Source organism: Nothoprocta perdicaria, unplaced genomic scaffold (genome assembly GCF_003342845.1).
Source record: "Nothoprocta perdicaria isolate Ctin4 unplaced genomic scaffold, notPer1 scaffold_2, whole genome shotgun sequence".
Taxonomy (NCBI): domain Eukaryota; kingdom Metazoa; phylum Chordata; class Aves; order Tinamiformes; family Tinamidae; genus Nothoprocta; species Nothoprocta perdicaria.
This window is the reverse complement of record NW_020455204.1, coordinates 8582792-8608291: the sequence shown is the minus strand read 5'-3', so window position 1 is coordinate 8608291 and position 25500 is coordinate 8582792. Positions and strand designations below refer to the sequence as shown.

General features: G+C 42.7%; 1 protein-coding gene across 4 annotated transcripts in view; it reads left to right on the top strand.

Moving 5' to 3' along the window:
- LIMCH1 (LIM and calponin homology domains 1) overlaps positions 1-25500 on the top strand; it is a 159703-nt gene that overhangs the window by 76304 nt on the left and 57899 nt on the right. For all 4 annotated transcript variants that reach the window (XM_026037419.1, XM_026037423.1, XM_026037422.1 and 1 more), the window contains exons 4-6: positions 17658-17764; positions 21190-21220; positions 24255-24365. In XM_026037419.1, coding sequence (XP_025893204.1) covers positions 24357-24365 — 9 coding nt within the window. In that variant the 5' untranslated portion in view covers positions 17658-17764; positions 21190-21220; positions 24255-24356. The remainder of the gene's footprint in view (positions 1-17657; positions 17765-21189; positions 21221-24254; positions 24366-25500) is intronic.

The window sequence follows — 25500 nt, the reverse complement described above, 5'->3', positions numbered from 1 at the left end:
CTTTAAGGAGTGTTTTATAAATAAGTTTGATCACATTAAATAATCTTAAATGTTTAACATGTAAGGAGCAAGGAGAATCTTTTCTGTGTTAAAAATGAAGAGGTAGTGGTCAGTGTGGAGTGTTTTTTTYTCTCTCTCTAAACAGAGACTATTTTATCGTCTAGTCTCGAGATGGGAAGATTAATTGTCACACTTTACAAAAAACCAGCCCCCTACTTTTTGGGACTGGCGAATGACTTCACAAAGATGTTATTTACAAAACCATTTAAATGAAGGCTTTGAGTAATGGTTCTGTTTACTGTTTTTTTTTTTTTTTTTGTACATAAGAGTTTTAATAGAATGAAGGATTCCAGAGAGAACATTTGAAAATGGCAAAAAGAAAACATTGCTGCTACTGAAAAACCTAATGCTTGGCAGTTGAAATGTGAACTTGTCCTTATCATGGCAGTAACCTTTTCTATAAATGACAGAGTCTTTCCTCGGGCTGGCAAGGGCAGCTGGTTTCCAGCAGCAGCCCCTTGCACCTGTGGAAAATGCAGACTGCCCACTGGATTCGTTTCTAGATTCGCTTTCAGATGCTAAAGCATCCCTCTGCAAGTCCCATCATAATTCATATTGAGTGGTTTTACTGACTCTGAATGTTTCAGAACTGGTAGTTTAACCACCAAAAGGCTTTTTGCTTTGTAGCTTTAGGGCTGCATTAGATGAAGCAAAGAACCCCCTGCCTCCTACCAGCTGTGGTCCTAGAAACCAAAACGACTCCGAGCAGCCCTGCACAAATCCTGCTGCCGCAGCTTGTGACTCCCCTGAATAGCCAGGCAAATGCCATACGCTCCATGTCCTTTGGAGGGGCTCTCTGGAGGACTCGCATGCCTTGAGCCTGTGAATGTGCTGCCTGGGCAGGAATGTGGCASTGTTGGCGAATGCCATTTCCAGGCTGCACCACCTCGAAGTGCCTTGCGTTGCAAAATCGATCGGTTTGCCCATGGGGATATAAAAAGAAGGACCAAGCTGCTGTGCTGTATGTGTGTAGGCCAGCATGTAAAATAAACAGTTACAGATATCCATGTCTTGAAGCTAAAAGAAGCAGTCTACAAAAAGGCAAAGGCTGCATTTTCAGCTTTTGCTGATAACAAGCAAAACTAGACCCAAGGCTGTGGTTGCTTTAAACTGATCTAAATTTGACTTTCCCACACCCTCTCTCTTCCAGGCCCCACATTCATATGGCTGCGAGTTGGGCCAGGGATCTGATCTGGCTGGAAACTGCTTCCCCTTCAGCCCGTGGCTGCAGCACCCGCACACGGGGGTGAGGAGAGGGGTGCAGGGGCACCAGGCTGCCTGCAACGGAGGAAACGTCACCCCTACCCGTAGAGCAGACTCCGTCARTTGGGAAGTCATTCCCATTGAGAACGGGCTCTCTATTTAAGCTCCCTAGAGAGCTTAAAACTTAGAYGGCTATGCTCAATGCTTAAGTTATTGACAAAAAACAAAGGACACAAGGACCTGGGAAGGTCTTATCCTGAAATCCACAGTTTAAAGGTTGTCCATATTTAAAATTACTGTTGGTAGTATTCTCACCCCTAATTCTGGAAAGCCTCTCACAGGTTGGAGTCTGTAGGTCTGCGCTATAAATACTGCCCCTGATCTTCAACTGTCTTTGCCAGCGGCTCGTGGCCTCTGCCGCAGGGAACAGCTAGAGCCCAGGGGTTATTTATTTGGCAAAGCTCTGTGTAAGTGGGGACTGAGAAATAATATTTGCTGTATTTAGTGCTCCTGGGTTCTCACAGCACAGAGCACATGCGATGCTGCCTGTGAAGCGCATACAATGCTCCCTGTGGCCTGGAGAGCTTTTGAGACGGGGACACGATAGTGCTGGAGGTGTGAAAGGAGAGGGTGCTGCAGCCAAGGGATGGCGGAGGGCTGCCCTGTGGACAGGCCGGCAACCTCAACAACGCCGGAGTGGCACCAGTGCCCTCCCATTTCCTCCTCATTTGCAAAGACTGCAAGTGCAAGTTAGCAAAAGTTTGTCCCTAACCCCAAGGCCATGGACAGAGAGCGCAGCCTCTCATCTCCTTTTTGGCTGTGAAACAGCTGCACGGATTCAGCCACCGTTTACGCCTGCTCACAACTGTTAGTCCTGCTCCTGTGTGGGGAGCCTGCCCGGCGCGGCRAGGGCCCCCATGGCCGAGGACGGGCACGTCAGTGGCAGCAGTGTCCATGCCAAGGGCCTGTGAGGGAGCGTGCTTTGCTCCAGGGATCACGCTGCAGTTGTTTCCTTGGCTTCAAACACGCAAGCAAAAAGACAGACTGGTGGAATATGTCCCAGTTGCCTGTAAAGGTTTCACTGCAGGACTGCCCTGGTTGAYGAGACCAGTAAAACTCTGCAGTCCTGTGCTCTGGTCAAGAGTTCAGAGGYTGGAATAGCTGACACTGAAGTCTCCTTGCCTTCTGCATTCCTCGGTGTGTCTGGATTCAAGCCGCTTGCTTCCTGCTTGGCACAATGCTTCCCAATTGTAATGCTCTTCCTCTTAAATGTTTAGAGGTCTAATGACACTATTGTAAAGCCGTTAAAATGAATGCTGCAAAGGAAGCAGCTGAGTTGATTGCTTGAGAAAAAATGCAATTGCAGGCTGACCCATCTGACTGARGTGCATGAAACCCATCAGCTGTTAACCTTTCGAGGGCTGAATGCTCTTGTGATGCGGGGCGATCTGCGCCACAGCTCATGAGGATGGTTACACACTCATTTGCGGCAAATGATATGAATAGTAATCTAGAAAATGAATATTGCACTGCAGAGGCAATCTTATTAYATGGAGTTTCAGAGGGTTGTTATTCTGTTAGAAGTTCTCGTGCTGTTGTCACCTCTTTGTTTGCTCCTGTCTCCTAATCACAGTGGCAGAAAGACTGTTACTGAGGCAGAGAATGCTCGTTTCTGCTTGGACAACAGTGTGCCTTTCAGGCTTTTCAATAAGGGATGGGATTGAGGCAGCTAAATGTATGCATGCATGCACGTGTTTAATAAGTTAAACTCAACTTTTGTTAGTCCCTTTATGTGCTGCCTCATCACCGCCGCTTTTCTCCTTGACTTCCATTAGTGCTCATTAAGCTCCTGTCTCCCCATACAGCCTCACTTGCTTAATCGTGTGCCTTTCCCCCCTTTCTCCTCTCTTTTTGGTAATGCTGTCATTATTTGCTCTCTGTTTATAGCTGTAGCTAGAGAGATGTTGCTCGGACCTGGTGTGCTGCAAAGCTGAATCCGTGYGTTGCGAGCTGCGCTGGAGTCAGCGCCAGAGGTGGAGCTCATCCTTGCACCTGCTGTGGAAAAACAGTCTCCAGGCCTTAAACTGTCAGCCCTGGCTGCTGGCGCTTGCCTCATTTCTTGCCTTATATAACTGCTCAGGTGCTGCTGTGGGGCTCAACAGCCCAGCAACTCCCACTGCTGGTTTCCAAGAGCTCCCGGATGTTTCTAATGCTTTCTCTTAACGAAAGCTGCCTCATCACYGTTGTGCTCTGAATGCCATTTTTAGGCTGGTTGGCAAGAGGCTTGCTGTTTTTTCCAAAACCAGGGCTAACTTTGCAACTCCTACCTAGCAACAGTGTGGGGGGGTTTAGAGCAAATGCCTGGCGGGGCTGAGCGAGCGAGTTGCCAGTAGGTCTTGGCTAACGAGCGCATCCTCATCGTCACATTCAAGCTCGGAAAAGGCAGTCCTGGAGGTGCCTGCTGTGCTGCGTGGTGAGTGCTTTGGGGAGCTGCACAGACCTGATGGCCAGGTGCTCGGTCTTGCCTTGTGTTTGAGCTGAAGCTGAGGGAGGGAGCCCAACTATAAARGCTGAGGGCTCAGTGGGACCTCTATTTCCCATGCCAGCAGCAGCAAGCTTTGGCTGACGGCAGGGGGTTTCAAGGTCGCTTCTYTAGCTACACTGGACTGACCTGCAAAATGGCTCTGCTTCCTTGGCCAGCAGTGCATGGATCAGGAATGCTGCGCTTTTTACTTTTTAGCGTTTTATTTCTTAACCTTGCGGTCCTGGCTGCCTGTGTCTCCTTCACGGCCCTGCATGAATGAGTAGGCACGTTCTTCAAACTCTCCCCACATCCTGAACCTGGTTTTCGGATCAAGGCTAACAAGTCTGCTAGATAATAACTGTGACGTTTATGTATTAATTTCTGGAGTTACAGGGATCAACTACACAGCATTAGCACTGCTACACAGTGTGTCCTCTGTTATTTAAAAGGGAGGACAGTGAATAGGTTCGGTTGTTTGAGGTTTCAAGTAATCCAGGGGAGTTTTCAGTGTAACTAATACTTGTCAGGAATTTGACCCTTGTTGGGATAACAAGAAGTTCTGGATAAGTGAGGTGATACTGTAAACATGTAGTGAAAAAGGGCCAGAAAACTGTTTGCTTAGGTCAGTAGCTCAGGCTAATAAACTCTCCCAGCTGCTGATCTAGAAAAATAATTTATATAGCTTTAACCTAACATATGCAGAAGTAGAAAAAATATTCTTTTTGTAGATTTCTTGGATGTTTTCTTTCATTACAGTCCTCCTTTTATCCTTGAGGAGGTCAGATAYACACCCTAGCAATTGCATGAAAAGCATGACTTGGAATAAGCAGGACTTGACATGTCCTGGGTGCCACATGCGTCTGACACAGTCACGCTGTTCTGCTGCAACTGTGTCAAAGAGAAGAAAATAAAAGCAAATTTAAAAATACACATCAGAACTACTATTGGCTTGATAATGTGTGTTTGGAATGATGGATATCCTGGCATTTTGTTGAACAAATTATGAATTTCATCAATCATTGGCTAAACTAGTTGAAAGGCAGTAAATGAGTGTTCCTCAGTTGGCTGGTCGTTGGTTCTTATCTAAGCTTTTGTAAAAGCCTGTCGACAGGCAAATATAGAGAAATAAATACTTTCCTGTGCACCAAAATGCTCTAAGCTAATACATTTCCTACTGAAGTCAGTATTTAGTAAAGGACTTCTGTAAAAGAGAACCTTGACTTTGGTTTTGCTTTGCTTTGGGCTTTCTGAGAAACAAAGGCAGGCTAGCTTGATCTTCCTTCTTTGTGTGCACGCCTATGTTTTGTTTTTATAGTGCTCCAAAATGGTTGAGCGGAATTTGATATTTCAGAGGACAAGAATTTTACATAAACAAGACAAATACATCATCTTAGAGATGTGCTGCAGTCAACTGAAAATTTGAGTGAGCAAGGTATTAGCAAGATTATCTCAGAATGGGGGATACTTTATATTCAGAGATATCATACTAGTTGTTGCTTGTTCTTTCCATCTGTCTAATAAAACTGAGAGAGCAAAAGTCAGTAAAATATTATGATGAGTTTGAGGGGAGCTCAGGAGCTGTATCTTCAGATCTGCCTCACCTCAATTTCTGAGCACTTTAGATGTCTGAATGATGTCAGCAGTGATGAAAATATATTTTCCATCAGAGAAAGTATCCAATTTACTTTTCTCTGGAAAGTAAATTCCAGGGATACATTCCAGCAATGTATCTGCTCATCCCTGTGCTAGATATGGTACAGCATATGAAAAAACACACTCATAATTTTTTATTTAAGATACAGCACTTATATGCGGTTAGAAAGCAGATACAGACAAATGAGGTATTTGTTGCTGTTGGTCCTATCAGCAAGCCTAGGGTCTAACTGCTGCTGGCTTTTCGTTAGCATAACAACACCACAGAATTTTGGAGAGGATAATGGGGTAGTTTTATTGAAATTCAAAAGAAGCTGTTGTAAGCAGCAGCAGGCCAGTGTGTGAGAAAACATGAATTCCCCAAAATGCCTCCAGTCAGCACCCACAGCATTACACAGTGTTGGCTGGTTCCCAGGGGTGTGTGAGACCTTAAATGCTCTTTAGGCCTTACTCTCTGATTGATCAAAGACTAATCACTTGATTTTTTAAATACTGTTACCCAATCTCTTTAGCCACCCAATCCTGATTAAAATTTGCTTTCTAAATTATGATCTTAGAGAACTGAAATTCCTTGGATTTTAGACTTGCACATTTTTTGAAGAGCTGCAAGTGCAATCATACTTTGCCTTGTCAAGGTACTTACATTAAAAATACTTGTGGGTAGGTTATCTTCCCAAGAGTTTTATGTTGCTTTGTCTGTTTTTACTTTTTTTTTTTTTTTTTTTNGCTGAATTTGAGCAATATCGCATTAGTCCTGTGCACAGGCAATTTATGTGAGCAAATTGCAAATTGAAAACCTTAAAAGACTGTTGTTGGTATCCACTATCAGAGCTTTCATTATGACTAATTCTGTTGCACCACAATAGGTAAATACTGCCTCTATACAGAATATAACCTACTCCTTTATAGTTTTACATGTTAGAGGGATAAAAAYGGCCAACTGAGTCTAGAAAGTGGATGGGGAGTAGAAGAAAGAGGCAGTCAGCTCTTTCAGGTAGSATCATGGAAGGTGGAGTTTGAGTTCTGCCAGATGGCAGGATATTTTGGATAATCTGTGTGCTGTGGGGTTGGTTAAGTTCCTGGATGATCTGCATATTGGCTATATGCAGGTGAGGCTGTGGCGTGGGTGTCTGATGAGTTTTCTCTGGTCACTAGGAAGGACAGCGTAGAGGTACTCGCTAGAGCCAACATGTCCTGCTCCACGTGTGGCGTGGAGACACGGAAGCTGGTTTGGGACAGGGGCTCTGCAGTRCTCTAAATCAGCCAGGTTGCTGGTGGCTTCTTGCTGGCTCTGGCGCTAGGACAGCTGCGATCATGGCACATGAAGCCTACCTAGTCATCCTGCTGGCCTCTACTGGTTGCCCAGTCTGGGTACACCTCTCTTTGGTCAACCTACTGCAATCTGAGGCTCCCTATTGAGAACAGGAAAAAAAAATAATTGCTTTAAATATATCCTCTTTCTTTTGGACACGGTCATCATCTAAGCTTTGTCTCTGTTCATATTATCTGTCTTTAAATTGTARAAGTCTTTGGAAATAGCGAGTCAGGAGTTGGAAGCTTGTTGCTGAGGATGTGTGAACATCTCTGCAAGTCTTTCTTATGTGACTGCTCTGGGCAGGAGGCTTTGGCTGTACCCAAGTCAGGAACGTTTAATTATCAGTGTTTTTTTTTTTTTATAAACAGAAGATATTTCAAATCTGATTAGGACAGAAGGCAGGGTATAAAGGGAAATGTAAGGCCTGAAATATCAGTAGTAACTGATTTTTTTCCCTTTCTTTTCCTGCCACTAAGTCTGATGAGCTGTTTCACCACCTCCACCCATTGAGTCCTGTTCCCRAGGTGTGGTGCGTGTGTTTGTCATCCTGCACAGGCCACTTTGTCCATTCCTAAAGCGCAGAGGATGAGCACAAGYAGGCTTCAAGTAGACCTGTGGCGTGTTAAGAGAAAAGGGAACAGAAATCATCTGTCTTGTGARAGGAGAAGTCCTTTTCTTCTATATTCTGCCCCTGAGAGGAGCCAGAGCCATAACATTTTGAAAAACTTGRGGAAAAAACCTTTCAAGAAGAGAAAATTAAAATAAAAAGGAATTCCTTTCTTTCCATCTTGACTTAATCATTATTTTTTGCCCTCAAATGTGAGGAAATCTGCATTCTGCCTTTTGAATACAGTGTATAAATGTGCTTTTCCTTCCTGCTGCGAGCTGAGTCTTCAGGGCTGTAAGGACTCTGCCATCCAAAGGCAGCCCAGGGAACCTGCTTCCCAAGGGGCCCTTCAGAAGCATTAACTGCACAACCTCTGCAGACTTTTTAAACAATAATAACAGCAGCTGGCTGTTTTGCACAGTCTCCCTAAATTTGCAGTTACTGTAACTTCATTAATAATTCTGTCAGCRTTGGAATTACGTGTAACAAAYTATTTAYTGATGGTTGAAAAGGGACAGAAAAYAAATCACTGCAATACTTTGGGGCAGCTCATCTTACCTTGGATATTTACCATACGTTGGGGTTTATCTGTCTGAGAATCTACAGGTATATGGGTTAAATGTTGTGATACTCATTTAGGTGGTTGAAATATGTATAGTGAAAGTTAAGAATAAGCATTGATTTATTTAAAATCTTTTTGCATAGATACTTTGGTTGTCTGTAAATGCACATGCAGCCAACATGTTTATTGATTCTTTCCCCTTCATTTCCTCACTAATATCATTCTAAACAACCAAATGTGAAAGCTTTCTTTTCTTTTTTTCTCTTTTTTTTTCTCCTTTTTTTTTCCTCTTTTTTTTTTCTCCTTTTTTTTTTTTTTTTTTTTTTTTTTTGGAAGTAAAACAGTAATACAGATTTTTTGGTTTTGTTTTTTCCCAACTGGAATGTGCTAGAACTTCATTCAGTATAAAAAGCCAGTTTAAAAAAATAGTATTTGGGAGACTTTAACAGTTTCTTTTAGAAGAACTGGCAAGGAAACCCCAACCTAGAAGAACTACAGCATTTTATGTAATGTTGGCATGAAAATGCAAAGCTATGAGTGGGGGGAAAATGTATGTCAGGTATCATATAACAGCAGCAAAGAGATTTCTGATGTTTATCAAACCTTGAACACCACAGATTATTAAAACATATTCCTTGGCAATAAAGAGTAGATGTTTAATTTGAAAGGAGAAAAGGAATTTGTTGCTTTTTTTGCAGAGGTCGTGAACTGAGCAGGAATGAGTCCTCCTTGGCGGTTTTGCTGTTTTGCTGTTTGCCTTCGGGAATAGAAATTTGGTCGGATTTTAACAGCTACTGCCAGGCCCTCGGCCCCCACAGGCCGCGTTTCCTGGTGCTGTTGGAGGCCCAGCTTGGATGCGGGGCCTCAGCAGCCCGGCCTGGATGTGGGGCCTGGGGGCCCTGCAGGCCCTCCGGCTGTGAAGTGCCCTCATCTTGGATGGATGCCCCCGCTGGGAGCAGCCTSAGCCGTGGCCAGTTGTTACGCATTGCTCGCTTTGAATGGAAGGTGGCTCTGCTTAATGCATCAGGCAGAAGCGAGCGTACCAGGTCCAAACAAGGGCCAAGGCAAACCAAAGCCCTGCTGGTAGCTGCTGTGATAAGCCGAGGCCGCTGCTGCTGCTGGTAATAGCTTTGCTTGCAGACAGTTCRTGCAAAGCTGGGTTTAATTTTAAAATTATTCTTTTTGTAACCTTACAGTTTTGTGCTTTAAATGTATGCTGCACAGTATTTCAGCCTTTTTTTTTTTTCTTTCTTTCTGGCCCTGGATATTCAAAATTTCATACACAACTAGTTCTGTATAGCTGGATGCAGCAAAACCTTTTCATCTGAGATTCATCAGGCACCCATTTTCATAAAGTATTTTCCAGGTCTGTACAACTCAAAGGAAATCTGCTTCTGTACCTCAATAAGAAGACAACTGATAAATGCCCAGGAGAAAATAAGAATTAAGGCTATAACACTTCAAAATGGCTTTGTGTCATGCAGTTATCCGTTACAAAAACTCTTGTGTGTCAGAGAGCATCAGGTATAAATCTCATGAATGCTGACTTGCAGGTTCTCTTTCTGCCCTTGCTTTCTTCTTTGGGTGTTCTGAGAGAGAGGACACAGAAATACTCATTTTGGTGATTGCAAGTTAAAAAGTGTTTTTCAGATAGTCATCTCTGTGAAGCTTGCCGGTGAACTGCATTGATCATGCTTGAAGCTGCCTATACTAGTTCCTAATAGGTTATGTTAGGCAGATTAGATCCCGTGACACACTTTCTCAGATGGAGAGGTTCGTGGTTTATAGGATCTTCCCCTTTTTCCTTCTGTGCTGGCCCCACTCCATCTCAAATGTCCTGTGTTAAGTCATACCCGGTGGTTCCGCAGAGGAGTCAGACAAATTGGAAAATAGGTTGTTACTTTCTCCACAGTGCAAGCAAAGGTAGAAAGCAAGCATTGAGTAATGTGCCTTGAGACATCAGATGTGATAAACACATCTCTTGAAGCTTGGAATATGAAGACAGAGAAAGGAAGGAAAAGTATGTAAGAAAAGGTAGTATCTTTTATTAGATCAACTGACTTAGTAAAGGAAAACATGTGGGAAAAATAATCTTTATTACTACCATAATACAGTATCTCAGCAGGTACCCACATAYAAATAACTTTTGAGAAAGGTCTGTTGCACTGTGGCACATGTGGCTTAACACGATTGCCTTGACAGGCTCAGGAATAAGCTCAGCAAAACTCAGGTTTGTTAAGCAGTGTTTAGGTGTAGTTGATTGCTGTATGTAGCACATGAAAGACTTGTTTGTGTTGGAGCTCGAGCTATTTGCAGTGTTTCCTTTAAATTACCCCAAGGATCTATTTTGAGATATATCACTCAGGAGACAATTCAACTTTTTTTTCATCTATAAATTCCTTTTTTTTTTTTTTCTTCTCATACACAGGTTAGTCTCCTTTTTAATGGTATGTGTAGGAGAAGCTCTACTCTTTCACATTTCAGACTCGGGTTAGTTTCTTTGGTGGTCCATTACTTGTAACCAACCCCCTGATTTCCTTTCATCCTCACAATACTTACTGTAGTATTGCTACAAATCATCACTCTGGATTTAAAGTTTATGTATTTTTTGTTTACTTCAAGCAAGTTGCTTGGGATGGCAGCCCTTGAGATCCCCTAAGCAGGTAGTCATACTGTGYACACTTCTTAACAATTTATCACATCCTCATAATTGCACAGAAATATATTAAACTCAGAAAAGGCATTTTGGTCTCGCTTGTGGATTTCTTACCCATTTTGCTCTAAAGCTCAGTTGTCAGGCAGCGATGTCCTGAGAACTGAGAATGTCCAGTTTGTCCCAAAAGAATGTACAGAAAGATGTTGTGACACTGCACATGATTTCAGGGCTCCTTGAAATCTCTGTTTAGATACAGCCCTGCTTCCAGCACTCGTAATCCATAATGTGCAAGAGCAAATGAAGGTCAAATTTGTCTTCATGGCTTTTCTTTTCCCCATTCCTTCTTCAGATAGCATAAACATTGCCAGCAGGATGACTGTAAGAWGCGGTGCAGACCTTGAATTCTGAACTCCTGTTTGTGGCACTGAGCCCTCTGCCTTGTGGTGTTTCTTGCATTTTCTTTTTCCTCAGCCCACCCTGCCGTAAGTTTTGTAATGGCATATGCTACAAGGCAGAGTAAGACAAATGACAGTCCTTTCCTATTGCAGCATAAGGAACSAAGCTTTGCTTTTTTGGTGGTGGCTTCTCTCTCTTTGTGTCTTTTTACCCATCTGGCTCTGGATTTAATGATGAGGTGAATTCCCTGCAGCTTCTAGCAGTCGCTGCCTGCACCTCATGGCACACAAGCTTGCTCTCGGTGACCTTTACTCGTCAAAGATATGTTTAAGGGTTATAGAAGAGGTCACAAAGCTGAGACCCAATTCAGAAGCCAAGCAGTACAATTTGGTACTGAAAAACCGTGGAGAGGGAGTGGAAAGGACATTTTCACCTCTTCTTTGGACATAGTACGGCAGTAACCACAGCATATGGCATGAGGTAGGCACTCCTCCAGGCCTGGGTGGATGCTGACATCTGCCTATGATTTCATCAGCATCGGAGGTGGTGAGCAGCCCACAATATGCTCAAGGGGGCTGGTTTGCTTGCCTGTGCGGTGTCCTCGTTGCTGTAAACAAAGGCATCTCCCTCTGGTGTGGCTTGGGCTCGGCRAATCCCACGAAACACACATCATCGGATTGCACTCCTCCGGAACACCAGGGTGTTGACCTACCCCCAGCTGCATAGATGTTGCGTTTGTGTCTTGGGGGATGATGACCTGATGCAGCAAGGAGCAATATATCAGGGCCTGTGGGTGAAGTCATGGGGTCTGCCTGCTGCACCCCTCCCAGCCCGCGTGGCTTTTGCTGCCCTTGATTATCTCCTTCCCCGCGGTCCCCTCCTTTTCCCTGTTATCCTTCCCTTCGCTCTCTGTGGTATCYCTTCACTCCTCCTTCATCATAGCTAGCTGCAGAGATTCTAGGCTCATTTACAAAAGTCGCCGAAATCAGATACATCCTCCATTCTGTTCAGTGCCCAGATTTCACGCTGTGTTGAGACTTCCTGCCCAGGACCTGCAGAGCCTTTTTGTGCTCTGAGCTCCTTGCATTTGCCTTTCATTATGCACAGATATGGCCATTCCTGTCTGGGGATTTTAGCTTTAACCACAGAACTAATAATAATAATAATAATACACTAGGTTGCTTAAGAAATTTAGAAATATGGTTGAAATTTGTTACGGGGCAAAGATTTTTAAAAAGCAAGTCTGCTGGCTAAGGGCAGATTTTCTGAAAGAAATTTCAGACAATCAGTTTATTAAGTCAAAACTCCTAATTCTCATGGGAGGCTTTGCTCCCCCGTGAATAATGCTTATTTTTTATTTTTTTTTCAGTTGCAGCACTTAATTAATGTACACTGGATGTGCTTGTGTTTTATATGAGACTAATGGTTGCATCTAGTAGCAAAAGAGGTTGCCGGATGCCAGAAATTCAAAGAGTAGCTCACTAAAAGATAAATGGAGCCTGCTCTTTCTTTTGCCCTGCCTCATACTGTCAAAGGATAGATTTTGAAATACCATATCAATTTAGGTGCCTGTAATCCAAAACAGAAAATTAATTTCCAACATACTAAGTCTCATTAGAAGCAGTAGGGCTTGAGCACCTTGGTAGGAAGTTAGGAGTTCTCCCTTGATCTTTGCAGATCTGGCACCACATGTCAGGTCTTGGCAGCCTTAGATAATATTGGCAGATTGCTTAGAGCCACTTTTGGGTTACTGATCTGTTCCCTGTAGCTGCAGAATGCTCTTAGACTGTTTCTCCGTCATGTTTTTAAGTTTTTTTTTGCCCTTGTGCTCAGCAAGCAGGGCTGTCACCTCAGGAGGTGCGTCCCACACGTGCTGAGGAGCCGAGACAGGCCCGTCTSTGTTTGCAGGGACACTCCTGGGGGTCTTTCCCGCTGAGCCCTTCCAGGCAGGACTCGTCTGCCGACAGCGGCAGCCTCAGGGATCCCGCCGCTCCGCGAGCCCAGCGGCCTCACCTTCCGCCAGGCCCCATCTTCATCTCGCCGGCCCCCTGTTTACTCCCCGGCACTAGATCTCGTCCGAGACGATTCCACACATGGTAGTAATTTTTTCCTTTGCCCTTCCACTGTTTTCTGTCTGTCTCGCCGCTGCGGAGTGTTGTTTGGAGGAGGACGGAGAGGCAGCTGCTGTGATAGCCTGTTCCTGCCGCCGCTGCTTCCAGCGTGGGCGGCTGCTCCGGCCTCTCCACGGGTGTCASCCGAGGCCGAACGGGCGGCAGCAGCGGCCACACGTGGGTGCAGTTGGTGAGGGCAACATCTGGCCATGACAGCTGTGTAGCAGCCCGGGYAGTAGCTGAACGTGCCCGTAATTCCTGCTGCTCCGGAGCTTTATTGGGGTTTGAGAGGCAAGGAACAGATCGAGCTGTTTGAGCGGTGAGTTTTACTTTCCCTCTTTTTCTCCTTTTCCTCATGCTGCCTTTAGTAGCTGCTAGGTAAGGCTCTTACACGCTAACATCCTTCTGGGTTGCACATAACCTTCTGCCCCTTAATGCTGTAACAGGCTTCGCCTTCAGATCTGGCATGGGGCAGCCTGTTATCCTCTAGTCCTTGTCTGTCACAAGAGCATCCTGAAGTTTCCAAATGCGTGTATCCTGCAGCTCCTGATTGAGCCGCCTCCAGATCTTCTGATTTGGGAACATGTATGGAAAGCGATGTTTCATAAAGATGTTTTTTCACAAAGTAACCCTGGGGAAAAAAAAAAAAAAAAAAAAAAAAAAAAAAAAAACCCAAAACACAGAAATGTTGCAAAGTTCCCAGCTTTTATCAAAAAAAAAAAAAAAAAGTCTAGTTTAGTGTTGCATTTCAACAAGATTGGGAATCAGTCAAAATCAATTGATTTTATTAAAGTATTTTTCCATCATCAGTTTTCTGTTTAAGATGGAAAATGAGGGAAATAGGAAGAAAGGTTGGAAATAAACAAAATGCTTTTAAGCGTCTGAATTTGAAATTCTCAGAAAAGCAGCTTGGAAATTTTCTTTTTTTCTTTTTTTCTTTTTTCTTTTTTCTTTTTTCTTTTTTCTTTTTTCTTTTTTCTTTTTTCTTTTTTCTTTTTTCTTTTTTCTTTTTTCTTTTTTCTTTTNNNNTTTTTCTTTTTTCTTTTTTCTTTTTTCTTTTTTTTTTTCTTTAAATGTCAGTCTGGAACAGAGAAAACTTGAGCATTCCAGAATGAAAAATGCCACCTGTTCCTTTGCAGCTGTCCTATAAAACCGCGCAGCGCTACTGGCAACTATTAATATCTCCAACTTTTTGATGTGGCAAGCACTTAGCATTGGCTTCAGTGTTTTCTGCAAACGTAGAAGTTGGTTTTGCTGTGTTTTCCCTAAGTTTATATACCTGGTCTGGGCTACGTACATCTGACAGACAACTGAGCATTTCTCAGTGCTAAGCTGTGGTTCGGGGTTGCAGCGTGGTTGCAGTGAGAATACTTAGTACACTATTGTGAAAGATGAAAGGAGTGGAAGGGGGCCAAATTCAAGCTGTTTTCCATTGCATCTGATCAGCAGATCCTATGGAGAGAATTTGCCTGCTGAGAATATTTGCTTCTCACTAGCTTGAGCTGTCTTGGGTTTTGGCAGTGCTACAGTGTGAATTTGCGGTGGCTTTCCAGGGTGTCTATCCTACACAACTGCCAATTTGTGTTTTTTTTTTTCTTTACAGGATTTAGGATTTTGTGCTCTGCTTTGAATCCGTGAGGAAATGACACAATGGTAGACAATGAATGTATTTTTACACTTACAGCAGATGAGTCATCTGTTTCTTAAAAAACAGCAGATCAAAAAACCAAATACTTAGGAGTGAGAGGCAAATCCTCCCTCCTCATGCTGCCTGGTGTAGGTGTCAGCTGCAGGTGTCTGTGCTGACCACCACAGTTTTATGGAAGAGTTGAGGTTTATTTTGTGTTATACTCCAGAAAACAAGGCAACTGAGAAAGTTGTGCCTTGTCTTTAAGAGATGACAGTGTTGAAATGCGGTTGTCCTTCCTCCCGGGAATGAGGTGGTCATTGCCCCTTCGCAGGGGCGATGTGTTGGTGGTGACATTTTGTGGGTTTGTTAATTTTTGTGTTCTGAAATTCAGTCCAGGTAAACATTTCTGTGGCTTACAGTGCAGAACTGTGAGGAGCTGCCAGGACTCTGCTTAGGCAAGCAGGGAGTTCTTGGTTTTTAACTTACTGGTAACTCATACAACTTATATTTGTCCTTTATCASTCACTGCACTGGAGCAGCTTCTCCAAGCAGTCTCTTTACAATTTTTACTATTTTAATAGAGAAAGCCTAATTTTCTACAAAATCTAGCGAAGTTGCAAGAGAAATTAAAGACTGCAGTCCTCAAGATCACTCTTTCCCAGGTTTTCTAGTTCAAGAACCAGAAAAAAAAGAGGTCTGAGGATTGAAATGAGCCTCTGAGCAGTTCCTGTGTGCGCTGAAACCAAAACAGGGCAGCAGGAGACCCCTGCGGGTGCTTTGGGGCTGTAGGAGATGGGGTCTGTATGTCAATAAAGTTGTGTCTTGATGCCCGCAGGAGCTGCAGGAGGGTTTGGGGCCATGTGCCCATGTGTGGGGGATAGGATGTGTTGTTTCTGAGACCCTTGTAGAAGATGGTGCTCTGGGAGCTGAGCGGCGCCCGTGGTCCCCGCAGTGTGACCCATTTGCGCGGCCTATTTCAACGTCAGTTTGGAGGAGCTGGATTCACACACAGATGTTTCAGTCCCTTTTTTTAGGGTTAGAATGATTTAGATATCCTGCTGGCTTTAAATCTACTTTCCTAGTTTTCATTACTGCAACAGTCACAAAGATGTAGGACATTAGAATAGACACTGYGAAACAACGAATAGTTACAGCTAACAGATGAAGAATTTTAGTTTCTCTTGAAAATGGAAGCAAAATCTTCTGAGAACTGAGAACTTCTGAGAAGAAACCAGTCCTTGGCCAATGGAAGGCATAGTAATCTGCAGAGAAGGCTTTCCTAGGGGCTAGGTCTTAATGATAAAACTCCTCCTTGCTCTCCAGTGTCTTAGCAGTGCCAGGATGTACAAATCTCCCTGGCACTGACCCAAGCTRGAATAAGCTCAGTTTTGCAGTTCAATGAGATACATATTGCTTGTGAATCCTGCCTAAGTAGTCCCCTCAGGATTGCCTGAACATTTCTCACCTGAACACATTTTTCTCCCTCCTTTTAAACAAATGTTGCCATTGTTAAGACTATTGGGAAACAAAAACTACAGAAGCAAAACTTCTTCCAGGGGTTGCTGCTTGAGTCTTTGGCATACATGGTTTGTCCTACTGCTTTGAGATACCAGTTTTCTAAAGGACACTTTGGGACAYGGTGTTACAGGAACTGCTGGCAAACGTTGCTTTTGTGATGACCATCAAAAGAAAAGAATATGCACAAACAGTCATAGGGCTGTGACACTCTTTCTTTGAGAAGTGGATATTTCATCAGTGGAAGAACTGGACTTCCACAGGCTGCCAAATGACTGATATTTTTATTACTGTTCATCATTTGAACTTCTGGCATGAAGATGGGTGCAATTAAGATCCCCCGGAGCTCCCCTAACTGTGATTGTTTTTTAAGTCTATTAGGTTGGTGTATCCCGTATGATCTGTATATTTTTGTTAGGAAATGTTGTTAGGAACCTGTTTTTTTTTCTTCTTCTTCATTCTCTTCCATTTCTATTAAATTTGCACATTGCTCCACCCACCCTTTGGACCTGACCACAACTGTCCTCCTTCAAAGGCTAAGCATAGGAGTCATTCATGTTGYAGTTGGAAATATTGCAGAAAAATTATGCTGCCAACAGTAAGCCAGATGGAGGATTTTACAAGCRTCTTTTCATGTGTCACGATCACTTTCAGTGAGGCTGCCCCTGGGTTATGGGCTCTCGGCTCTCCCCGCTGTTGTTCCTTTCTCCCTGGCTCCCTTCCAGCGCCACGTTTTGACCAGGGCAGAAAAGGAGATTGGGAGTCTCCTTAGCTTTCCAAGTGCTTTTTTTTGTGGTGGGGCTGGTGAGAGCAGGCTCCGTGCGCGAGGCTGTTGGTGCTGAGCGCTGGGCGCCGCAGCCCATGGGGTAAACGTGTGGGAGCACGTGTGGGAATGTAGCTGGAGACGGGAGTGAAGGTGGCCCCGTCCCCTCCAGCCTTTGCCCGCCTTCCGAGTCCAAAAGGAGAAATCTGTAACGAAGCACAGTGGTTTAGTGAAGGGTGTGGGGGAGAGGTGTATGTATGTGCATAGGTAAGTATAAAATATATATTAAAGATGCACAGGCATATGGTGTGTTCTAGTCCCCTCAGTGAAAAGCGATGTGATCGCTCCTGCTTTGAAAGAAACCTGTTTCAGCTTGGCATAACCTTACTATTTACCAAGTATTGATTTAAGCAATGGTAAAGAAGTCACCCAGGAAGGTGTAAATTCTCCCTGAATTCCGTGTGTTCCAAAGTTAGTGCTGTTTCTGCTCACAGAAACTGGGGCTATCTGGACTAGTAGTTCCGGGCTTTTGTGAGAGGAAAGAGCACGTGGCTCTTTTCCCAGCAATTTATTACTGGATTACCAAAGGAATAGTCAGCTTGATAGGATTGTCTTTTCCAAGGAAGAAGAGTTAAATGAATTTAATTTTTGTCTTGTTTCAGGATAATATCATCTTATTCCTGAGAGGCTGCAAAGAGCTGGGGCTTAAAGAATCTCAGCTCTTTGATCCGRGTGACCTTCAGGACACATCAAACAGAGTAACCGTCAAGTAAGTAGAGCAGCAGTTTGCAGTGAGCATGTTGTAGCCTCAAGATGCATGTGACTTAATAGTAAACGTTTAAGAATGAGCAAAAGGGCTGGAGAACTGTCATGTGTATAAAGCAAGCACAAAGCTGAGTTTTTCTGAAACCTGCAGCACAGGAAAGGATAGACCATTCTCTTCAGCAGCCTTTCTCCAAAGGCAAAGGCCATCTTTTTTTTTTTTTTTTCTTTCTTTTTCTCCTGAGAGATCAAGCACAGCTCTTTTAAAATACTTTTTTAGTTCAAACACTGAAATCATGTGGGGCCCCGCAGGTGGGAGGTGGATCTAAATTGATAACTTTCTTTTTGTCCCTCTAACTAATGAACCATGTAGGCCGGGGGAAAAAAAATCACTGCTGTGCTATTTCAGATCCAGCTGTTTTGAAGATTCGTTATAGGACTTTGTTGACCTTGAACCATTAATTGAAGATCCCAGAATATGCAAGGTGCAGACATGAGCGTAGCCTCCGTGTTTTATAATGAGAGCTCTAGATTGGGACACTGCTGTCTCTGAGCTGTGGATCTCTATGTAAACTATATGAACTTGGAATGTCAAGTTTCAGATGCTTTTCCACCGCATCCAATACTACCACACATAGGCATTTTATTGCTGCGTAATGTGCAGATATTAATGGATTCGCCTTGCTAATAGCTCATTTGCTTTTCTTCTCCCCTTTTTTGGCTGATTTTTTTAARTCTTCATTTAATCAACAGCTTGCTTTGTCGTGTTATATTCACATCCCTTGTTACTGTAAAGATTTTGAAGTGCTTSGTCTCTAATGCTTATATTTTGAGCAACTCTATGAAGTGATATAGGATACAGATGAAAACTATCACAGAAAGAATTACTGACTTGCCTGGGGTCACACAACATGGGCGAGAATCAAAGTCTGTATRGTCATAGACTGGTCTCTTAAATATGGACGTTGTCATCACGGACTAGAGGAAYAGAAAGAGTCAGACTGTATTTTCCTCTCATTTGTGCTAGTGGAAATCAAGTATTTCCATCTGTCCACCCCTAAGCACACATAAAATAACACAAAATGTCATAAAATTAACAAGACTTTTAATTGCTGTTACTTGAAAGTTCTCCTGAATTTTTGAGGTTCTGGCATGTGTAATTTTAAAAAGTAACTGCTCTGCAGACAGACAGACACTACTGAGTTGACTGAACGGCCTTGCTTCACTTGGCCAGAAAGATCACTAAATAAATCCTGGTCAAACATATCCATCTTATGGAAACAATTTACTAAATTTCAGCAGCATTCTAGTTTTTTCCCTTCTGGCAGTGAAAGCTGGGCAAGTTTTCATGGTATTCAAGCACTGTCTGGGAAAATTCAAAGGTTCTGAAAATCAAATTGGCCACTTTCCTTGCTTTGAGGAATAGTCTGCAGCTTTTCTGCTCCTTTTCCAAGTTTCTGGCTCTGAGCATGAGGCACCTCTCCCATGTACCTACCAGTGACACCCCTGTCATATAGTGAACATGCAGCGAGGCTCTTGCAGCCTTGCTCCAAGTCTGGCAACATTGGATGCAATGGAAGAGGTTCTCCATGACTGCCTTTCAAAGCACGAGAGTGCATGACTGGAGAGGGTTATGAAACAACCCYTAGTCTCCATTTGAAGCATCGAGACATGGTGCTTCTTACATGGACCTTGACGTTTTGGAGCTGAGGATGGCAGAGCACCTTGTTGGAGGCTGGTGCAAAGGCTGGGATGAGCTCGCGGCTCCTGGGAGAGCTGTCCAGCATATAAGCAAATCCAACCAGGAGCAATACAAGTGAGTCAAAGCCGGAGGAATATAAGCAAGTCCAAACAGGAGGAATATAAGCAAGTCAAAGCAGGAGCTGGGTTGGCCCACWGCTAAGATGCTAGGGAGATGTGAAATGCCTCCCTGGCAGGGGTTTTTCCCCCCTCGACTCTACAGAGAAAGCAGCGGTGGAAACGAGCCAAGAGCTTTGCTTGAGCTGTCCAAGTTCACGCTGAGTAACTGAGCGAGCTGTGCAAGCCAAGTCCATGACTGCTCTAGAGAAGTATGTTCAAAACTGTCTTCTAACTAGGTCCCAGAATGCGAAGGTGATTTTTTTTCCTCCTCTTTGAAGACTTTTAGGTTATTTTTTAAACACAATAAAAGCAGCATTTGTTCTGTGGCTAAAGATGAATGTGGCATTAYTGCACGTGACTAAGACAATGGCAGATTTTAAACTTTTTTTTCATATATATGTTAATACAGCAATATATATTAGATCTATTTTTTTTCTTTGGGTTATTCAACTTATAAAAATTATGAGCTAATACTGTAAAGAATTTCTTCTTGACTTGTTAAACAGGACTCTTTTCCACTGCTTTTTTATTAAAGAAAAAAAAAAGACTTTTATTTTTCTTAGTATGTGGGCATTGATGGATAAAATTTTGACTTAAAAGGGAGTTATCAAAACCTACTTTTTTTTCTCTTCTCAAATAGAACATRCAAATGCATTTATTTTTGGCTTTGTCATTTTGTCAGGTATTTTTTGGACTGGACTTACAGTTACAGTAGAAGACAATTCCCTTATATTATTATATAATCAGGAGGCACTCTCTTTTAAATCTGAAGTGCTCTTATTAATTTTTAGCACCCAAGAAAAATACACATTTGCTTCATTCCATTTTTAGTACCTTCTTTGCTGACTTTTGGAGTGTTGTTTGTGTTTGTGCAAAACCCATGCTTTGTTGCTTCTAACATAAAATTTCCACCCTTGTTGAGGAATGTTGGTACAAAATAAATGCATTGGATGCCAACATCAGTGCTTGAGTGCACACTCATAAAGSAGAATGTGATTTCCACAAGAGGTTCTGTTGTAACCAGCAGGATCTTTGTTGCTTCTTCCACCTTCCTTATTCTCTGTAATTCTTRATAGCTTGGAAACACCTGCTCTGTTTCCTTAATGCTTGTAAGAAATGCCTCCTTGTCATATGCATGTTCAGTTGCTTTCAAAATCTGCCTGAGTTGCATGATTTATCAGCAGACAGAATTTGACCAGCAGATTAAAGCAGAATGTGTTTTAGCAGTGAGRACTTTGGTCTTCTTTTTGCAACAAATCAGCAACTCTATTTAAAGGAAATATTTTTGGCACTGCTTCACTGTGGGACCCTTACAAACACATTTTCTTTTTGTACTTCCAGAATCCTAATTTAATGATTGAAGTAATGGTGACAAAATACTCCCACATTATGAATAAATGAATGTGTGAACTACATCCTCTTAGCTTTCATGTGTTTGCAGCCAGCAGGAGCATTGTGCAGGCTTTTGCTAGGGAAAACGTGATCTGCTGCATACACGCTCTTGGAAAGTGTGTCCACTTTCTGATTTTTTTCCCTTTTTCTTTTTCTCTGTTTGTGTGTGTGTGCAACCAGGAACATTGACTATAGTAGGAAGCTGAAAAATGTAAGTACATAACTTGGAGTAATTTTTTTTTTTTTTTTTTTTGTCTGGTTAATCTTCTATTTGGCCTGAATTAGAATTCTGTCAGTAGAAGCTGAGTATGGTTGAATATCACTGAAAAGTACTTTGGAAAACAAGTGCAAGCAGCTCTACTGGAAAATTAGACAGAGCTACTGTGGCAAAATATACTTAGAGCAGAAATAAAATGAAGAATATTTATCTCTGATACGATAAAGAAGTGAGCGAGGTAATCTCTGCTGTCCTGGTTTTGGCTGGGGGCAGCTTGGCTCGCACCTGAAGCTTYGCTGTTGCAGCCCCTCCTGAATATACTAGATAGGAGGTAAAACTGCACAAAGCATTTAAAATGAAGCAAAAGATTCATACGAGATCTGGATGCAAATCTTTACTACCAGGCTTGCTAGCTTTCTCTTGTCCTTCCAAACAAATAAGTGTTTTCCCAGAAAAGCTAATTCGATTTTACTTTAATTTCTTGTTGATTTAAACCAATGGCAGTAGTAATGGATTTAGTAACTGTTACATGCAAAAGAAAATGGCTAAGCTTTGCTGGCCTCAAAGTTAGTTATTCTTCTAAAGCCTAGCAAGCTGCCTTTGGTCAATTGTAAAATACTGTAAATTCAATTTTATGTTTGGCTGACATCCCTATAAACTGTAAGGAAATGCCAAGACCTTTTCCTAATAACTGCAAGCCAGTAATCATGGCCACAGGTAAAAATCACACAACTAATTCATCCTGTCTTTCCTGTCATCAGTGCAGTAATATCTTTCTCTCCTAACGCCCAAATGTGCAGGGGAAGAGTCCAACTTTGTCATTTTGGCACCTTTGAAGCCTGTAGTTAAAAATCTTTGTATAGATTTATTGTTTTAAAGTAAAGGTAGCTTTCAAAAACGCCCTCCACCCAGTGTTTGTAGGCAGTATATCCTTCCCAGGTGCACGATCCTGTAATCTCTGCTGGCAGCCAATGACAATTGCTTGCAAATGCAATGCTATTTGGAAAGAAAAATCAGCTGGGGATAAAGAAAGACGAGCAGAGAAAGTGATCAAATGCTCACAGAAATAAGTAGAAATACCACAACCTTCATCAGAGGACTGGATAGAAGAATGAATTGGACAGTTTCCGAGTTGTTAGCAGTGCTATACCTGCAAGTGTTTTCACTTGAGAACATGTACTGTAAGAAATTTTTACATAAGTTTGTTATTCTGTGCTGAGCAGTGCTTGTTGAAGGAAAGCAGTTCAGACCAAAGTTTTGTTTTTTTCTTTTCAAGAAAAAAATCACTATTGGCAAAATCAATTCCTTCTCTTCAGCACAATTGTCTCATTTTGGATGCAATTTTGAAATGATAAAATAAATGTTATTCAGTTATTTCATGGCATGTGTATTTATCTTACACACCACAGTTGTGCTATTAAAGAAGCAGTCTATATGACACCTGATGACACCTTTTCTGGTAGGGCCCCAGCTGGAGTGCTGTGTGTGACTTTGGACATCACACTTAAATAAGAGATAGGGCTCTAAGAAAAGAAAGTTGATGGCAAAAGGATAATCTAAAATCTGGTGTATATGACTGAGGAAAAAGTATTGAAGGAAATATATGACTGAGGGGAAAAAAAAAGTGCTGAAGAAATTTGGAGAAATCCAGAGAACTGAAGAAATATGAATGCTTTGGGCAATTCTTTAGGCAAGAACAGTCTGAGGGTCCGTCCTGTCCTGTCCCATCCCTTTCCCCCCAACCTTCAAATTTCTTCTACATCTATTTTCTTTTATCTAGTATGCATTATATGGCCCTGTCTGATCAGTTCATAAAAWACTGTATTTCAGTTTATTTAACTGCTTAAAATAGTTCCTAGCAACTACTGTAGGCATCTCTTATTTGTTACTGGTTACACATCTTTTCCACGTCAAAATATTTCCTCTTTGTTCTTCAGTGAAACACTTTGTTATGCCATGGAGTTATGCAGAAATAATGAGCATTAAATGAGAAAAAAAATCTCTAAGTGATGAGGTGATGTTTTGACATTTCAGSTTATGCAAAGCATTGAGCTGAACTACTTCTGCTGCTCAGTTTTCAGTCCAAATTGCAGCTGCACAGGTACCGCTAGAGATAGGGCGGCTGCCTAAGTGCAGATGTCTGTGGGTCCAGAGGAGGCCGTTTGCTTTCCTTGCATTATATGAACATCAGTGGGTTTGCAGGGGTTGGATTAAGATGCTGACGTTGAGCATTTCTCCTTTCCTRGAACAATTACAGCATCAGCAGAGCCAGAGCAAATTCCTCTGCTACCTCAAGGAGTGAGAGGCTGGATACATTTGCAAGTGCAACCCTTGGCATGTCTGAGCTAGGTTTGACTTGATTTTGGAGTTATGGGTAGGCAGTAAGTCAGAACTTAGATGACACCACCAACTCTTCCTACTTTACTATAAGAGAAGCAAGCAGATGTGCATGGCTTTTGGGCTGAGCATTTCTCAAGCCTGGGCACTGGAAGACACCACGGCAGAGTCATCTTGTCAAGTGTGCTGAGATGATTCAAAATGGAGCTACCTTTCCCTTTCCTGAAATGGGCAGGCATACGCTTCAGATATTTCATTTATTCTATTATGCATAACTATTTTAATTAATTAATTAACACTAATATTGGTACTCCTTATGTTTACAAATGGGCATATTTATAAGTGTGTTTCCTAGAGCCCTCCTCACTGGACAGTAGCTTCAAATATTTTATCCCAGTTCTTTTATTCAGATTTATTTTTATTGTTTACTTTCSAGCAAGACAGGAGAGTTTCAATTTGTAAAAAATACTAGGTGGATAGTGTGTTAAGTTACCTATTTTGCAGAACTGTTTCAGTACTTGTCTGGTGTATTTATGAGTAACCACTGAGACACACTTCCCTCTCAATTTGGATTTATAATGAAGTCCTGTGTTGCTGTGCAATTTTGAATAAATGAGATATGCTTAAGGGGGTTAAATATAGCTGAGTAACTGTGTAGATGGCTTCGATTAATTGTTATTAACTTCTGCAGGTATTAGTCACCATTTACTGGCTAGGGAAAGCGGCAAACAGCTGCACCTCATATAGTGGATCAACCCTGAACCTGAAGGAGTTTGAAGGTTTGCTGGCACAGATGAGAAAGGTATCTTTTTGTTATGTTTGGGGAATGGAAATGTATTTCAAATTATTAGTCCCATACATACTCTTTGTTGCTGTGGATGAAGGAGATGGTGGGCTGGAGAACAAATAGTAAACCCCTGCCTCCTTTGAAAACGTTTCTGGCTGTACCAAGCTGTAAACACAGCGCTTCTGGCAGCCGGCTCTGCGATGATATTAATGATGAAGCACTTGATGTGAAACAGGGCTTTACAACTGTCACGTGGCTCTGTCGTCTTCATTTCCCTAGCCTTTGGTTTGAATTACTTTCATTTATGACACAGTTTCGGCTAGAAGAGCTGAGACGCAGAAGTGAGCGAGCTGGACCCGGGGGAACAGAGGTTATTTTTTCTTTAGACGTTCAGGCTTACGGGCACCTCTTCCCTTATTCAGTGTCCAGTCAGAGTGCAAAGCACCAAGCCAGGTATCTAAATAAAGCCAAAGGCCAGAAGGAAGAGAATGTGTTTCCCAAAGGGCATGGCWGGGATGAACCTGTAGTTTGCCATGCTCCAAACTCTTGCAGCAAACAAATTTTGGAAGTGGCCCGTGATGAGTTGGGTTGTGTTGGCAAGGAAACATTGCTGTTGCTGCCGGGTGGTTTGGGCACCGCCGGCTGAGCACGACAGCGTTTCCTGGACCCAGGTCGGGGCTCTGAGCCCCACCAGTAGTTATTGTTGATACCCAAGTCTGCCTTAACTGGGGACAGAAGTGGGCAAGAACGGGTATGTGTGAAGACATCAGCTGAGTGGTGTGGCTGAGACTAAGCACCAAAGAAGTTGTTATTATGTAGGTGGTTTCCAAGTAGGAGATAGAGGGAAGAAGCAGTCCTTGCTCCAGAGAACTTGTAATCTCAAAGGTGAAACAGAGATGGACAAGGGAGCTCATGCAGAAAAACTGTCCAGGGGCAGTTTGCTATAGTGCTAGTGCCACATGGTGTCATAGTTTCATTTTTAATATTGAGTCTGACAGTGTGAAGCTCTTCTGAGTTGTATTTACCCATCTAAGTAATCATTAGAGCATTGAAGAGGTCCTCTTGGGTTCCTCGGGTGCGCTGAAGTAGCCTGGGCTCTCAAGGCAGGGTTAGCAGCAGCGCTGGTACCAATGTGTGTTTGAAAGAGCAG